The 18,880-nt window shown below is 41.7% G+C and overlaps 1 protein-coding gene across 1 annotated transcript in view; it reads left to right on the forward strand.

Moving 5' to 3' along the window:
* SYNE2 (spectrin repeat containing nuclear envelope protein 2) overlaps positions 1-18,880 on the forward strand; it is a 550,589-nt gene that overhangs the window by 262,010 nt on the left and 269,699 nt on the right. The window contains exons 46-48 of the mRNA XM_082274971.1: positions 1,765-1,917; positions 8,486-8,724; positions 15,670-17,749. Coding sequence (XP_082131097.1) covers positions 1,765-1,917; positions 8,486-8,724; positions 15,670-17,749 — 2,472 coding nt within the window. The remainder of the gene's footprint in view (positions 1-1,764; positions 1,918-8,485; positions 8,725-15,669; positions 17,750-18,880) is intronic.

Genomic DNA, 18,880 nt, shown 5'->3' on the forward strand with positions numbered 1-18,880 from the left:
GCTTGTTAGTTTTTTTTTTTCTTGGGAGGGTGCATGTGATCAGCACAGGGCCAATCAGCACTGTCCAGACAGAGGGTCAGGGATCCTGCAGTTTTATAGGACAGCCTCCTACAAGCTTTAACCAGACACTGATAGAAGTCATAAGACTGCTCTGACTGCTAATGAGAAAAGGTATTTAGCAGTTTATGTTTACTATAACGATTTAATTTCCGTGTACTGTGGGAGACCAGATATACTGAATGCAGGGTCCTGGGTTTAGTAACATTATGATCTTTTTTCTTTGTCAAGGGACAGCTGCCTACCAAAATATTTAACTCCAGCCCCGCTTCAATGTGCAGCCAGGTCTGGCCCCGCACAGCCTTTGCAAGATAAAAAGTCCTGGCACAATCCAGCTACTACTGTGTGTGCACTCTGCTCAACCCATGTATTCCAAAGGCTAAAGTCATTCTTCTCTGGATGCCTAAGTCCCCATTCAGACTAGCGCGACTTGTCAGGCGACTTGTCAGCCTGACAAGTCGCGGTCGGTCGCTCGCCATTGAGTAGTACAGGACCCGTTCTAATAGGAGCAACACAAGTCGCTCCGACTTAGAAAAAGGGTCCTGTACTACTTTGGGGCGACCTGGGAGCGACTTGCATAGACTTCCATTATGTAAAGTCCCTGCAAGTCGCGCCGAAGTCGCGGTGCATGCTGTGCACCGCGACTTCACAGGCCGCCCCTCGAAGTCGGATGGCCTCAGTGTGAACCGGCTTAAAGTCACTGTTAGTAAGGATCAGCCATAGGAATGAATGTACAGTAGTAGCTAGACACGGCTGGGAATTATTTCTGCAAAGGCTTTGTGACATTGCACAGTGAGGAGCTTGGGTGCATGGCTGAAGGTACTAGAAGTATTTTAGTAGATGGGTTGGGGTAAAATTTAAAGAGCACCCAAATGGAAATAAATGTCTTAAACAAATGCACCTGCCTCCCTGAGCACTGCGGCACATTGAGATTAATATTTTTTTTTTGTGATCTCATGTGTAATCTTTCATACAGCCGTTTTTGACTTGTTAGCACTGATCCATGCAAAGTATAGAAATTCTCTGTGGATGAGTGCTTTATGAGGTAACAAGAAGGGCCAAAAGGCTTCCTACTGGGAAGTAAAACTTAAATTACAATGGATTCATTATTCATAATTTCCATACTAAAAAAAAACATCTTGGTGTTGATCACTTCAAGATAGTCTTAGAAGTCAAAGTTGTTAATTGGTTAGTCTTCAGAAATTCCAATAAAGCCTAAGAAAGGTATTTCTCAATCATGCTCAGTTGCGGGAGTGAGGCTCATTTTTTTAAATAATTATACATTTTTTAGGTGGAAGTTAGTGGGCAAAATTAGCCCCTGTTTTTTTCTTGAATAATCTAAAGTCAAGATCATCCTACCATGATTCCCACCTCCTGTCTGTGTGCAGGATTTAGATGTTCTCCCCACAATTGTATGTTCCTGCTCTTCCTGCGGCATTCCCCATAATCTAAAATAGATAAAAATCCCAACAAGATTGGGCCCTCCTAATAACAGTCACAGCAGTAAAGACCTAGAAACTCAAGCACAGATAAATCACCATTAAAGAGAAATAACCGATTTAGACTAGCTCTCTTTTAGTGATCACATTTGCATGGTAAAGATTCAAACCTTTTTTTTCCATCTGCATCACGATTTATCAGTTAGTGTTGCTTACATAAACTAAATGAGTATATTCTGTATTTGCACATTTCCTTATCATTCTGCAGCATCTTTGTGTACGGGAAGATGATCAAATGGAGTCTGAGCAGAGTCCAGAAGGATTGCACGTGGTAATGTTGGAGAGAGGCATTGAAAACTTTAAGAAAAATCCACCTAAATTAACTGTGAATGAATTGGCGAAGCACATTGAAGAAATTGAGGTAAATAGCATTTTGAACTTGGAAATACTTGTATTTCATTTTTTTTTTTTTTTGCGTGTTTTGTGCATTTGTATGTGTTTTTGAGTTCTGACAGTTTTTTTTATTGACCAATACAGAAAAATACTATCTGTGACCTTTATTGCTATGTGTTTCTGCTTCCTGGGTTCCTGGGTTATTTTAATCTTCTCCTTGGATTTAATTTTGTTCTGTGGTGCTTTCTGCTCTCCAAACAATGACGGATGAAATTACGTGTTTTATAGTGGCTGCCACAGTAATTTTTTTAAATTTTGAAGGAAGACGAGAGAGAGGAGGACAAGGAGACAAAACACAGGCTCAGAACTAGAGTTGAAAAAATTAACATAAATAAAGCACCAGGACCAGATGGCTTACACCCGAGGGTCCTTAAAGAACCCATCCAGGTGATAGCCAGACCATTGCTCCTAATTTTTATGGATAGCCTGATGGGAATGATACCAGCTGATTGGAGAAAAGCCAACGTAGTGCCAGTATTTAAAAAGGGCCGAGATATATCCCTGGGAACTACAGGCCGGTTAGCCTAACATCAATAGTCTGCAAGCTATTGGAGGGGATGATAAGGGACTCTATACAAGACTTTAGTAATGAAAACTGTATCATTAGTAGTAATCAGCATGGATTCATGAAAAATTGCACTTGCCAGACCAATCTATTAACCTACTATGAAGAAGTGAGCTGCCATCTAAATAAAGAAAGGCCTGTGGATGTGGTGTATATGGATTTTGCAAAGGCATTTGATACATTTCCCCACAAACGTTTACTGTACAAACTAAGTTAGGTATGGACCATAGAGTGAGTACCTGGATTGAAAACTGTCTCCAGGGGCGAGTCCAGAGGGTATGGATAAATGGGGAGTACTCAGAATGGTCTGGTGTGGAAACTGGGGACCCCTAAGGACCTATCCTGGGACCAATCCTGTTTTATTTAATCATAAACGATCTAGAGGATGGGATAAACAGCTCAATCTTCGTATTTGCAGACGATACTAAATTAAGCAGGGCTATAACTTCTACACAGGATGTGGAAACCTTACAAGAAGACCTGAACAAAATAATAGGGTGGGCATCTACATGGCAAATGAGGGTTAATGTTGGAAAATGTAAGGTAATGTATTTGGGTGCCACAAATACAAATGCAAGTTACTCAGTAGGGGGAGAATCTTTGGGGGAATCCAAAATGGAAAAGGACCTGGGGGTCCTAGTAGGTGACAAGCTCAGCAATGGCATGCAATGCCAAGCTGCTGCAAGCAAAGCCAACAGAATACTGGGGATGTACAAAAAGGAGATAAACCGAAAATTCTCCCACTTTACAAGACTTTGGCCGCATCTTGAGTATGCCGTCCAGTTCTGGGCACTTGTCCTCAGGAAGGATGTGCTGGAACTGAAGGCAATCCAGAGAAGGGCAACAAATCTAATAAAAGGACTGGAGGACTTCAGCTGTGAGGAAAGACTTCAAGCATTGAACATATTCTCATTGGAGAGGAGACACTTGAGAGGTGATATGATATCAATGTACAAATAGTGTACTGGTGACCTTAGCATACGGAACACATTTTTCAGCGAAAGGTAATATAAAAGGACACATGGCCATTCACTAAAATTAGAAGAGAAGCGGTGTAACTTTAAACTGCGTTAAGGGTTCTTTACCGTGAGAGCAGGAAGGATGTGGAATTCTCTTCCACAAGCAGTATTACCAGCAGGGAGCATCAATAGTTTCAAAAAACGATTAGATGAGCACCTTAATGACCACAGCATACAGGGGTATACAATGTACTATTGACAGCAAACACTCATCATAGATTGAACTGAATGGGCTGGTGTCTTTTTTCAACCTCACTATGTAACTATGAGATACTGGGTCCATCATGCCATTCCTGATCGAGAACAGAGGGGTCAGTTCTGGGTCATGTACAACAACTTACGTTCATTCGCATGTCAATTCGAGTTCTAATAGATTGGTTTCTTTTCCTTGCTGTTTTTTCATGTTGTCGTATTGAATTTTCTAAAATCCTTTTAGGCGGGTAAAACAAATTCAAATGCCTGAACTATTTTTGCAGCTTTTACACATATTGATAGAAATGTACATATCATTGCAAACTTTTCTTTTTTTTGCCCAGATTTGGCTTTGGTTTGGTGGTAATAGATATCTCTCTATTTTTGATTATCAAAGGAAAACTGCCAAGAAATAGTGTGTATATGTATATACTGTACACACAGTACCGTGCAAAGGTTTTAGGCAGGTGTGAAGAAATACTGTAAAGTAACAATGCTTTAAAAAATATACATTTAAATTTATCAAATTACAAAATGCAGAGTGAGTGAACAGAAGAAAAATCGAAATCAAATCAATAATTGGGTTTGACTACCTTTTTGACTTCAAAATAGCATAAATTCTTCTAGCTACGCTTATGCTAGCCATACACGCACAGAATTTCGGCCGGGAATATTCTTTGAAAATTCTTTGAACATTCTTTGAACATTCTTTGAACATTCTTTGAATAGACGAATGTCGTTCGAAAATTGTCTTTTGCTTTTAACATTTCATTTTAAAATGAATGTAATTTCTGAACGATTACCACATACACTGCCCGAAAATTCGTTGATCGAGAAAAGTTTTCCCTTCTGCCCCTACGAATTTTCCCGTTGCTGCAGTCGAAAAAGGACATCGATTTAACCCCACTAACGATTAGAAAATCAAACGAATTTTCTTGAAACGAAAATTTCCGGACGAAAATCTATACGTGTATGGCCAGCATTACACACAGTTTATGAAGGATCTCGGCAGGTAGGTTGTTCCAAACATCTTGGAGAACTAACCACAGATCTTCTGTGGATGTAAATTGCCTTCAAATCCTTCTGTCTCTTCATGTATGCCCAGACAGACTTGATGATGCTGAGATAAGGGCTTTGGGGGCCAAACCATCACTTTCAAAACTCCTTGTCTTGGCTGTGTGTTTGAGGTCGCTGTTCTGCTGAAGAATAAATTTGGGGCCAATCACATGCCTCCCTGATGGTATGGCATGAAGGATAAGTATATGCCTGCATTTCTCAGAATTGAGGACACCATTGATCTGAATAAATTTCCATTTGCAGAAATGTAGCCCCAACTTTTCAAGGAACCCTCACCATGCCATGTTAGTCTGGCCCCCCGCAAAGCCCTGATCCTAACATCATCAAATCTGTCTGGAATTACTTGAAGAGACAGAAGGCAGCCTACATCCACAGAAGATCTGTGGTTAGTTTTCTAAGATGTTTGGAACAACCTACCTGCTGAGTTCCTTTAAAAACAAGTGTACCTAGAAGGTTTGATGCTGCCCTGAAGGTGGAGAAGTATTGATTTTGATTTGGCCTTCTCCTGTTCATTTACTATCCATTTTGTTAATTGATAAAAATAAACTATTACCACTTCTATTTCTGAAAGCATTCTTAATTTACAGCATTTTTTCACACTTGCCTAAAGCTTTTTCACAGTACTGTGTGTGTATGTGTATATCTATATCCAGTATTTATATTTTAGATGTAAACTTCCTTCTATTACCATACCTAACACCAAAGGACAAATCCCAAAAATTCCCTTACTGCAATTAATCCTGACAATCACAAAGATATCAATTAATCCTGACAATCACAAAGATATCTTGCTCACTCAGGACTTGTAAAGCCACATCGTACAGTCAGGGGTGATCCCTCACCATCTGCATAAAGGTCTCCATCTTGTGTGATATTGCTGACCAAAATGGATGTTTGTTGATTTCCTGGCAATATTTGGTAATTTCCTGGTAGGACGGTAACGGTACATATGAGTAGAAAAACATGCCTAAACGCATGACAAAACGCACATAAATACTCAATGTCAATGTTAGATTAACGACAACACGAAACAGATCGCAAAACGCAGTAAGCACACACGCAATGGGATTCAGGTGTGTAGAAGAAAAGGGTCCTGCAACATTTTGGTGCAGATGTGATTTGAGCCACACAAATCGCACCGCACAGATATCGCATGTCGTGCAAAGGAATGCGGTGTGATTCCTTTGCGAGTCAAATGCGGTGTCCCGCACCGTACAAGTGTGAACCTAATTTGATAGCTCTAACAAAAACCACCAGCCATCCACTTTATGATAATGTGTAAAGACTGGTAGCTATTAGGGATGGGCTTTGGCGTGTTCGGATCCTAGTCCCAACCCACCTGAGCAATCCCTCCAGGAAGCCCTCACTGCACACCGCCAGTCTTGAGCAGCGTGTGTATGTGCAGCTGCGGGCTGGGAAATGCATCACTGCCTATGATTGGCGACTTCCTGGTGGGATTGCTCAGGTGGGTTTGGACTAGGATCCAAACACTCCTGAGCCCATCCCTAGTATCTATTAGTGCTCGCACACCTTGGAGCGCTCATCAGTGCAAGCTCCTGGCTGTCAAAATGAAATAGGGGTCCCTTTGTGGATTGTGGACAGGAAGGGGCTAAAGTTAGCCATATAAGAGTTGATCTTAAAAGTGACCTACACGGCTATCCACTGAGCAATTGAACCTGCTGTGATCTTGTCATTTATTCCGTCTTGTAAATGTGACACCTGCTTTGTAAAAGCTTTGCTCCATTTACTCAGGTCACTGTCTCTTGGTTCCACCCCCTACCCACCTCCCAGTATCGCCCTTTTTAAAGAACACCGAACCAAGTACCATGTTGAGGTGCTAAGTCATTTTAGTTTGTTAATGATAACAAGAAAGGCAGTAAAATAGATACCCTGCTGCCAACAATAGATCCCAAGCAAAAATAGATCCCCCAGCACCAATAGACCCCTGCCAGTAACAATAGATCCTCCTTACCAACAATAGATCCTCCTTACCAACAATAAACCCCCAAAAAACAATAGTCCCTCCCTCCAACAGATCCTCCTCACAACAATAGCCCCCAGGAGCAACAACAGATCTCCCAGCATCAATAGACCCTCCAGCAGTCAGCCTCAGTAGACCTCTCCCTCAACCGTAGATTCCCCCCAGCAACATAGTAGACCCCCTTGCAAAAATAGATCCCCTCCAGTGACAATAGATCCCACAGAAGCCAGCATCAATAGACCCTCCAGCACACCCCAGCACCCCTTGCCATTGAATACATTCAGTGCTGGAGGTGCCGGAACTGCCTTCCCTCTGAAAAAAGCCCTGCTTATAACTGTTGCAAGCAGTGTGTGAATCTCTTACATTGCTTGCTTCTAGTGGGGAGGTCAGAGGTGCTCACCATTATACCACTTTATTAAAAAGCAAAAGACATCTATTGCCACCAGCTAAGAAGATATATTTCTGTCTGCTAGTGTAAGGGACTGTGTCAAACTGCTTCTCCCACCGTCCAAGTCAGAAGAAATGCAAAAGTAGCTTTTAATCCGCAAGTTACAGTTTAGAATAGAGATCGACCGATTATCGGCAAAGCCGATATATCGAGGGGCGATATGCACTTTCCCCGATATATAGTGGAATCGGCCCCTTAGGTTACCGATATTGCCAATATTTCAGGAAAGTGCTTGTACCGGAGTGATGCCTGCAGCTAGAGGCCTCACCCCAGTACCGGCGTCCATAGCTGACGGCCGGCTGTCTCGTAATGACAACCGATGCAGCTGAGAAGCCGCTCGGCTGTCATTACAAGGAGCGGGAAGGAACCCCCCCCCCCCCCCCCGCTGCCACCTTCCGCGGCTCGCCTGGGTCTCCCATCCCACCAGGAGACCCATGCAACTAGCCTGCACGGCTGCCAAAGAGAAGACCCAATCAAAGCCGCATTCGGCTCTGATCGGGTCTCCATGTAAAAACCCGGAAGTGATGTCATTACATAAAAGGCTTTAATATCACTTTAAAGTCTGTTTAAGAAAAAAAATGTCATACTCACCTGCAGTGGCTTTACACAGAGCAGCCCTGAGCTTCCTCTTCTCGGGTCCCTCGCCGACACTCCTAGCACCTCCCTCCTGCTGAGTGCCCCCACAGCAAGCAGCTTGCTATGGGGACACCCGAGCTGAGCTGCTGTGTGTGTCCATTCAGACACAGAGCCGAGGCTCAGCCCTGCCCCCTCTGTTTTGGCTCCCTGACTTTGATAGCAGTGGAAGCCAATGACGCCTGCTCCTGTCTCAGCCAATTAGGAGGGAGAGTTCTAGACAGCCAAGACTCTTGTGCAAAATCGCTGGATCAAGATGGGGCTCAGGTAAGTATTAGGGGAGCTAGGGGGAGGAGCTGCACACAGAAGGCTTTTTATCCCAATACATAGAATGCATTAAAATAAAATAAAAAAACCTTCTGCCTATCGAACCACTTTAAGCCTGGTGAATATTCTGAGTTATTCGTTTTGGGGACAAATAGTTTTAGGACATTTTCTATTCTTACAGAGGTATAATTTTTTTCCAAATGACAAATCAGTGTTACAACTAGTATTTTACTTCTCCGAAGTAATCTTTTTTTATTCTGCAAGAAGACTATAGTTTTTCTGTTAACAAGTCTATAGATATTTCAAAATAGTAGGTTTTATTTCATATTTTCTTCCTTCCATTTTCCACTTTAGAAGTTTCATAATGACATCTCACGAACAAGGTCTCAAGAGTCTGCTGTACAGAAAGCCAATAGAGATAGCCGAGGCTCTGAGCTTTTACTGTCAAAGTGTGAGGATCTGCTGAATGAACTGACCGTATTGAGAACTGAAAAGAAAACTCTATGCCAAGCACTTAAGAATTTCCAGGATGCTTTATGTGCTGCCAGGCAGGCATATCAAATGTTGTGTAAGGAGAAGGAAAATCTGAAAGTGTAAGTTGTCATGTCCTACATCTGTTGCACATTTGAGGAATGGCTATTTTGATTTGACCAAAATACTGTATCTGTTTGCAAAGTTGTTCAACTCTGCATATCATTAACAAATGCCCAGGTAAGGGAAAAACAAAACCTAAAGTATAAAATAAAGGTATTTTTTTTTTTTTCGCTTTGGATAGAGTGGAGGGGGATTAAAACATTTTTTTTTTTTTAAACAAACTTCATTAAGTTTAACAAAAACCAGTGCAGACAGCAGTGGTGTCTACTCCAATTGGGCAATACATACACTAGAACATACACTAGAACAGTGGTCCTCAACCCTGACCTACAGGGCCCACTAACAGGCCAGATTTGCAAGATAACTGAAATAAATCCCAGGTGATATCATTTGCTGCTCAGTGATTGCAGTACTCTAGTCTGCATCTCCCCAAGGTAATACCTAAAATCTGGCCTGTTAGTGGGCCCTGTAGGCCAGGATTGAGGACCACTGCACTAGAACAGGTATACAAACTCCGCTCTAAGTAAGTAGATAAACCATATGGAAAAAGAGCAAGAGTATTTATATACATTAACTAGGGTTTATCAGCCCACCGTCAACCCCCTGTCACAATGTACAGAAGGTATAGCCCAAGAGTCATCAGTCATGATCACAGAGCATTGGAATCACTAGGGCAGGAAAAAGGGAGGAGAGGGAATAGGGAGGGGGGGGGGGGGTTGGCAGAGGTCTCTCTGCTCAGGTGTCACAATTACAGTATGGGAATTACAGTGATCAGAGAATGCAATAGATGGCTAAGAGCTAGTCCACTACAGAGTCAGTTGTCGCGCCTCATCCCATTCTGCCCATATTTTAGGGAGCTTGGACTATTAGGCCCCAAGTATGTGAGCTTTACAGAGGGAAAGGTCAGCAATAACCAAAGCCCTCCACTGCTGTACAGTGCGAGGGGCAGGGTTGTTTTTCAAGCATAGTAGGCTATTTAAAGCACAAATATATATATATATATATATATATATATATTTTTTTTTTTTTATGGTTGGTGGTATCGATAGTATCACATCCCTAGTAATAAACGAGCAGGGTCCCTAATAATGTGTAGTTTACTTATGCGGTTAATATCCTCAACCGCTCCATTCCAGAACTCCTGCACATGTGAGCAAAACCAGACCATGTGTAGAAATGTACCCATGTCAGAAAAACATTTTGGGCACACCGCTTTCTGGGAACAATAGACTCTGAACAGCCCATCAGAGGAATAATAGGCCGATGTAAAAATTTTAGTTAGATACACCTATCACTTGTGGGGATCATCAACCGTAAGCATTGCTGGATGCCCACCTCTCAATTTCCATCAGCCAGTGTAAGAATATAATTCTGCCAGATGGAGAAAAGCTACGTAACTTTAGAGGTATCCAGCCGTATCAGGTGGGAATAGAGGCGAAAGAGGTTTATTGTACCTGTCTGACCTCAAAATCAAGAGAGGTAAGTGCAATAGGATAGGAAAGCTGGGACCTGAAGACATGTTGGAGCTGAAGGAACCTAAAGAACATCCAGTTAGGTAAGTCGTTCCTACTTTTTAGTTAATCAAAAGTTAGCAACCGCCCACGAGACACAATACTGCCCCGCGTTTTTATGTCAAATCGAGCCCAAACACAAGTCAGTTATTATTGCGGTCTGTCCCATTAAGTAGATTCACTCTATTTGTTCTCTTAACCGTTATCAATGAAAGTAAAAGAAAATCCCAAATTTTGAGTTCACATCAGAACTCTTCCAATGGGGATTCACTAGAATTCCTTCACATTGGAGAGATTTTCTCTCACTTCCGGTTTTGACTATGGAACAAGAAGTGAAGAAAAATCTTCCCATTGGGACACAGATGGCAAAAAAAACAACAAACAAAAAGCAGGAACCTAACCCTCCCTTTCTCTATCCAAAATGAAAAAAAGAAAGTTTGCCTATGGTTACACTTTAAACCAGCATTACTTGTGTTGCAACCTAATGACTTGAAAATGTTTTTGTTTTGTAGTTGGGAGGTTAAAATTGGTTACTGCCAAGCAAAGAGATACCAATGTTCTTAGAAAACATTAATCGCAATAGTTTCAAAAAACAAGTCTTGCTTTACATTACCAGCTTTCTCGGTGTGCCTTTGACCAACATATGCTTCATTACTAATAGTACTGAGGTTTGAATTTGGGTCAAACTCAAATTTAGCCCCGATTTTTAAAGCTCAAATTTAGTGTAATTTTTCTAATTTGAATTTTGAACTGCATTGAAGGGACTTTTTTCAGCCCTTCAAAGCACTGCAAATTACTGTCATCCACGGGAAGCCTTCACATCCCCCAACTGAATGTTCTTCTGCTTGCCTTTCAAAAACACAAAATATGAGCATGAGAAATGGTCTCCTATTGACTTAAACGCTCTAGTTCAGTATTCAAGTTCAATCATTTCCTTCCTAAATCTGCCAAATTTTGGTCGAACTATTAACTAGGTACTACGAAGTGGCATTTTATTGAATCCTGTAGTAATTCTCTGTAAGATTCTTAACCACTTCCATACAGAGCAGTTTGACACCCTTCCTGCCCAGACCAATTTTCAGCTTTCAGCACTCTCACACTTTGAATGACAATTGCTCAGTCATGCTACACTGTAACCAAACAAAATTTTTATCATTTTTTTCACACAAATAGAGCTTTCTTTTGGTGGTATTTGATCACAACTGGGTTTTTTTTTTTTGTGATATATGCAAAAAAAGAGCAAAAATTTTGAAAAAAAAACACTTTTTTTTAGTTTCAATTATAAAATTTTGCAAAAAATTAATTTTTCTTCATACATTTGGGCCAAAATGTATACTGCTACATGTCTCTGGTAAAATTAACCCAAATTAGTGTATATTATTTGGTCTGTGTGAAAGTTATTGAGTCTAGAAGCTATGGTACCAATTACTGAAAATTGATCACACCAGATGTACTGACTGCCTATCTCCTTTCTTGAGGCCCTGAAATGTCAGGACAGTACAAATACCCCCCAAATGACCCCTTTTTGTAAAGTAGACAGTCCAAGGTATTTAGTAAGAGGCATGGTGGGTTTTTTGAAGTTGTAATTTTTTCCCACAATTCTTGGGAACATGAAGAAAAAAATTTTTTTTTCTTTTTTTTACCACAAAGTTGTCAATTTATAAGCTATTTCTAACACATAGCATGTACACAGCAAAAATTACACCCAAAAATACATTCTGCTACTCCTTCCGAGTATGGCGATACCACATGTGTGAGACTTTTACACAGCCTGGCCACAAAAAGATACTCCACGTCCAAGAAGCACCTTCAGGCGTTCTAGGAGCATAAATACACATAAAACTTTCTTACTACCTATCACACTTTTCAAGGCCCTAGAGCACCAATACAATGGAAAAGTCCACAAAATGACCCCATTTTGGAAAGCAAACACTCCAACGTATATTCTATGAGGCATTATGGGTCCTTTGAACATGTCATTTTTTTCCACAGGTTTTTGGAAAATGTGGGAAAAAAATGAAAACTTTTTTTTTTTACACAAAGTTGTGAATTTATAGGATATTCCTAACACATAGCATGTACACAGCAAAAATGACACCCCAAAATACATTCTGCCACTCCTCCTGAGTATGGCAATACCACATGTGTGAGACTTTTTCACAGCCTAGCCATATAGAGGGGCCCAACATCCAAGGAGCATCATCATGCATCCTAGCCACTTGCCTAGGCCTATTTTTGACATTTGGTGTTTACAAGCTAAAATCAGTTGTTTTGCTAGAAAACTGCTTAGAACCCCCAAACATTATATATTTTTTTTTAGCAGAGACCCTAGAGATTAAAATGGAGATTATTGCAATATTTTTTATCACACTGTATTTGCGCAGCGGTCTTCCAAACGCAATTTTTTTGGAAAAAATTCACTTTTTTAAATTAAAAAATAAGAAACCAGTAAAGTTAGCCCATTTTTTTTCCATAATGTGAAAGATAATGTTACGCCGAGTAAATAGATACCCAACATGTCATGTTTCAAAATTGCGCACGCTCACGGAATGGCGACAAACTTTGGTACTTAAAAATCCCCATAGGCGACAATTTAAAAATTTCTACAGGTTGCCATCTTTGAGATACAGAGGAGGTCTAGGGCTCAAATTATTCCCCTTGCTCTAACGATCGCGGCGATACCTCACATGTGTGGTTTGAACACCGTTTACATATGTGGGCGGGGTTTCGTATGCATTCGCTTCTGCGCGCGAGCTAACGGGGACAGGGTGCTTTAATTTTTTTTTTTTTTTTTTTTTTACTATTTATTTTATTTATTATTTTTTATTTTTACACCGTTTAACAAAAAAAAAAAAAAAAGGATCATTTTTATTTCTATTACAAGAAATGTAAACATTACTTGTAATAGAAAAAGGCACGACAGGACCTCTTTTTTGTGAGATCTGGGGTCAAAAAGTCCTCAGATCTCACAAGTACACTAAAAGATAGAAAAAAAAAAAAAAAAAAAAAGAAATTATTATATAAAATGAAGAAAAAAAAAAAGGACCTTTAAACCGGTTGCTAGGCAACAACATTTTCCGTAGCTCCGGTCCTCCAAGATCATAGAGTCAAGTGAGGGCAAGCTTGCCCTCACTCGACATCCTGTCTGTGAGGATCCGGGACCGGATCGTTTTCCCCGCTGTCGGCGGGTCCGGTAAGCGGGGAAAAGGACCGGACGCGGCGGGAGGGGGGGGCACCTCTTCCGCCATCCCAGAAGGGTGATCCCACGGCGAATCCGCCGCTGGGACCACCCTTATCGGAAAGCCAACCGTCGACCGTTTAAAAAAATACCAGGGTTATGGCAGCTATCTGCTGCCATAACACCGGTATTTAGGTTTAAACGAGGACGTATATAAACCTTTTTGGACTTGGACATGGTGGCTGTATGAAGGGCGACAGGTACCCGGGTACTTTGTTGGGCAGGTGACAGGTACTCTGGTACTGATGAGCAGGTGGCAGGTACTCGGGTACTTCGATAGGCAGGTGACAGGTACTCGGGTACTCTGATGGGCAGGTGACAGGCAGGTGATAGGTACTGATGAGTAGTACTGATACTGATAGGTGATACTGATACGTGATAGGTACTGATGAGTACTGATGAGTAGTGATGGGTACTGATGAGCAGGCGGCAAGTACTCGGGTACTTCAGGCGTCAGGTACTCTGATGAGCAGGTGGAAGGTACTCGGGTACTCTGATGGGTAGGTGACAGGTACTCAGGTACTCTGATGACGGGTACTCCGTTGACAGGTACTCAAAGTACCGTCATCAGAGTACCCGAGTATCCGTCATCAGAGTACCCGAGTACCCGTCATCAGAGTACCCGAGTACCCGTCATCAGAGTACCCGAGTACCCGTCATCAGAGTACCCGAGTACCCGTCATCAGAGTACCCGAGTACCTGTCATCAGAGTACCTGCGTACCTGTCATCAGAGTAGCCGAGTACCTGTCATCAGAGTAGCCGGGTACCTGTCATCAGAGTACCCGGGTACCCGTCATCAGAGTACCCGAGTACCCGTCATCAGAGTACCCGGGTACCCGTCATCAGAGTACCCGGGTACCCGTCATCAGAGTACCCGAGTACCTGTCATCAGAGTACCCGAGTACCTGTCATCAGAGTACCCGAGTACCCGTCATAAGAGTACCCGAGTACCCGTCATAAGAGTACCCGAGTACCTGTCATCAGAGTACCTGAATACCTGTCATCAGCCCATCAGAGTACCCGAGTACCTGTCATCTGAGTACCTGATGGGCTGGTGACAGGTACTCGGGTACTTTGATGGGCTAGTGACAGGTGCTCTTTATTGGGGGGGGGGCAATCAGTGTGTTTGGGGTGCACTGTACTTGGTAACTAGCTGTTACCACAATCTCTTCCTCACACAGGATCAGTGTGTGAGGAGGAGAACACGGTGACAGCTAGTTACCGTGTTCTCTGTTGACATTTGTGACCGGCTGTGATTGGACACAGCCGGTCACGTGGTAAAGAGCCAATTTCATTGGCTCTTTACCTAGATCGGGGATCGACTCTGTCCGAGGGACGAGCCTCGTCCCCGATCGCTGCTCTGCGCGCCCCCGGGGGCGCGCATTGCAGAGAGAACGAGCGGCTCGTGCTGGAGCCGCTCATGTGATCGGCTGTGATTGACACAGCCGATCACGTGGTAAACAGCCAATTTCTATTGGCTGTTTACCTTGATCGGGGATGGGCTATGTCCGAGGGACGAGCCTCACCCCCGATCGCCGCGCTGCGCGCCCCCGGGGGCGCGCAGTAGCAGCTAGAGCGGGCGGACGTCATATGACGCCCGCCCGGATCCGTACAACCACCATGCCGACGTCATATTACTATGACTCGGTATGGAAGTGGTTAAAGAAAAGTTCCTAGATTTACCCTTGAAAAAAACAGGGAGAAGAATGATAACTTAGTAATTTCTCAAACCTCTGTACTATCCAAGAAACAGCTTTACCAAAAGTGTGACTCGAACGCAGCAATACTTTATTTCTTGTCCTGCTATATGAATAGAATCAGTTGTTGCAATAGTTGCCCCATAGATTAGTATTGCAGCAACTAATTCCACTGAAAAAAATGTAGGGTTCAATACCAGTTTCAGGAAAGCTGAATCTCAGACAGGACAGAGTTAGGTGTAATCACTTACACTTGTCTCTCGCTCTCTTTTTCAGATATAACTCTTGGAGCTAAACCAATATGTACAGTACTGTGTTTTATTTGCAATAATAACCCCTTTCTAAGAAAACATGCACAAATTCTATGTAACTAAAAAAAAGCAAAAAATACTTTATGTAATCCATTATATGAAAAATAATAGATGGTATTTTGTATTTGAATCTGAAGATTTGCTCTCTTCAAGAAACTAAATTCAGACTTTTTTTGTTCATTCCAGGGCACCCACTGAAAGCCATTTAAGTCAGCTGGACAAAATAAAACATTTCCTTGATAAAGTGGAAAAGGAAAAAGTTAACTTGCATCTCCTGAAGGCAGAACAGGCTAATATTGGTGACTTGGGGATATCAAGCAAAGACCAGGACCAAATAGAAAATGAAGTTAGTCAAGTAGAAGATCTGTGGGAACAGATTGAGTTCCACCTTTATAGAGAATGTGACCGCCTTAATAAGGAAGCTGAAGAGTTTGCTGTTCTTAAGGGTAAAATGGATGATTTTCGAAGAATTATTCGGGTCCAACAAGACCTGCTTGATCAGCCCTCTCCTTCTCCAGAAAATGTCCTAAATGCTTCATTGGGACTTTTTGCAGAAATGCAAGCCATTAAACATTGGTTTAATTTGCTAAGAAATACATGTGAGTTGCAGATGAAAAGAACATGGAGCGTAAATGAGCGCCAAGACCTAGAAAACTCATTGGATAGTCTGCAGAGAGAGCTGGAAAATCTTGAAGAACGTGTAAAAGACCGTCAACTTACTCGGTGTCAGACACCAGATGCGTTCTTAGAACAGTGCCCATCTATAAAACCTTTATACAGTTCACTCTTGTGGTTGAAGAAATCACAAGACAAGTCTTCCTCTGAAAATGGTATTGCACTTCTTCTGGGAGATGTAGAGCGGCAGACCACAACTTACAAAAGAGAGCAAAAAGAAATACTGGACGGAAAGTCTGCTGTAGCCTCTGCCATCAGAGAGTCAAATCACATCGCTGTAAGCTTTGATGGAGCCATGTCCAGAGACTTTAGCTCTTTCTTACAACAATTGCAGGAATTATATCAGGAACAGATTATACAATCAACCTCAAGATTACAGCAGTTGGAGATTGGATGGGAAAAGAGGAAAGCACTTTTTTCAGAAATTGAAAAGCTCAAAGAATTACTGCAGTGTCTAGAGAAGGAAGGAACTCCAGTCAAAAGAGGAATATTTACTGAAACGGATCTATGTGCACAGCTGAATTGCTTAAAGGCCAAAACCACAGAAATGGAGGAAATTGAAGGTCTTGTCTTGACACTTCTCCGAAACAGCCAGAGCTATCACGGTGAGCTAAAAAGCTCTGAGCAGTTATATTTAAATGATATATTAAGAAGTCTTAAGTCGAAGGCAAGAAGAATACGAAGATTAGAGGAAAAGACATTTTGTTACACCAAAAAATTGCTAAGTATTTGTAACGAGTTTCAAGAAAGATTGACCTCCCTCCATCAAAATTTAAATGCATTGCAGCCCACTGAACCAAAGATGCAGGAAGAGGCTTTGGAACTAGGCAGGGAGGGTTTTGAAAATAAATTACAACTTTCCCAAAATGCTGTCTCATCACCTAAAGATCACTTGTCTCAGATATTAAAATATAAGGACTTGTTCAAGGATAACAGGCTTCACTGGGATGATTTAACTATTGATGACTTACAGAAGAAATGTTTAAGCTTTACAGAGAGAAGTGGTCACTCAGAACATTGTGGACTAGAGCAACGACATTACCAAGAGCTGTTGCAAAAAATCAGAACAATGGTTTGTTCCCTACAAAGAGAGTCTGACACTACTGCAGCCAATTTCGATGTTATAGCTGCTCAAGTGGCGTGTAAAAAAATAAAGAAAATAAGTGTTTTAACTGCTGAAGCACTGGGCTGTCTACACTCAGAACAGGCTATTAATGTGGACTCTCTCCGAGATGAAGAACAGTCATTAACTGTTTTAGCAGAAAATATGGATCGATTATACCAAGCACTTAGCCAGCTTGTAGCTGATTACTACAAGAGTCCAAAACATTCTCCACATCAAGTGAAGCAAGCCTTGTACATTTTAAATAGAATTGTCAGAGAGCTCCAGGAGCCATTTGTTATTGAGCTGGATGAGAACGAACTGCAAAAGAGGTTATTGAGACTTGACGCTCTCGGAGAAATAAGCAAAGCAGAAGTACAAGGTGTATCGACAGTGTCAACACTTTCATCTACTGATGACCTCAGCCAACATCTGCAGGAAATAGAGAATACTGGCCAACAAATCCAGACGAGGCTTTCAGAACACATTGTAAGTAGTGGTATATTACATCACCTTAGATAACTGTCTGGGCTGTCTTTGACAACCTAAACATTTGGACAATGGTTATAAACTTTACACAAACCCTTCCATTTAATAATCACCTTTTAAAAGTGGGCTTATACCTAAAGCTGAACTCAAACAGCAAAATACCACAGAATAAATACATACTGTATGTGAGAAATTCTTAACCTGCCAAAGTTTTTACAATTTTGTCCATCCAGTGCTGATATTAACACAGCATCTCAAAATAGTGCACCCCTGTGGATTGGACAGTGAAGGATCTGCATAAGATAAATGAGGTCATCTCTTTCCTAACCCCTAATATCAGCATGCTACTGGTCAGCACTTTTCCATGCAGCACACATTACTGACTCCCAGTCCTGCTTCTCTACTCCACTTCCAGCCTATGAGGGGTTTTCTACTATCTGCATTCAATAGTACCGTTGGATGTTATATTTTATTTTTTTTTTCCTGCAAGGAAAAGTCATATTGTGCTAGTACAGAGCATGCTAGCACATTATGTGAAACTTGCCTTGAAACAAAGCTTTTCCTGCACCGCAGTATCAGCCACTTCCAACGTCATCCGTCTTGCTTTTTGGTTCGCAGGCTCTGGCTCTGTGACTGGACAAAGCTGTGACGTGTGTACGCAGGAGCCGTCATTCACGGTACAGGGCATGGAAGGAACGACACAGGTGGCTGTTCCTTCAGAGCACATGCACCATTCATATTACTAGCTGCATGTAATGTAAATATCTCCTAAACAGGCCATGTTTAGCAGGTATTTACACAACCTATAGGTAAGCCTTATTATAGGCTTACCTATAGGTAAAAGTCAGTAGAGGAAGTTTACTTCCTCTTTAATGTATTATTTTATCTGGCTAGGGTTAAGCTTTAAAGAGAACCTGTCACCATCTAAAAAAAATGCAGGTGATGCACAGTAAAACAAAAGCATTTTTACTTTCCATAAATCTTTTTTTGTTGACTTTCATTATGCCTCCAAGCATTCTAGGGATTTGACACAACAATAAATATAAATTCCCTAACATAGCCCTCTTCGCCTTCGTATTTCATAAATCTCTCCTCTTCTACGCGTGTCTAATTACGGTCTGTGGTGGCCCA

Source organism: Pelophylax lessonae (genome assembly GCF_965119305.1).
Source record: "Pelophylax lessonae genome assembly, chromosome: 13".
Taxonomy (NCBI): domain Eukaryota; kingdom Metazoa; phylum Chordata; class Amphibia; order Anura; family Ranidae; genus Pelophylax; species Pelophylax lessonae.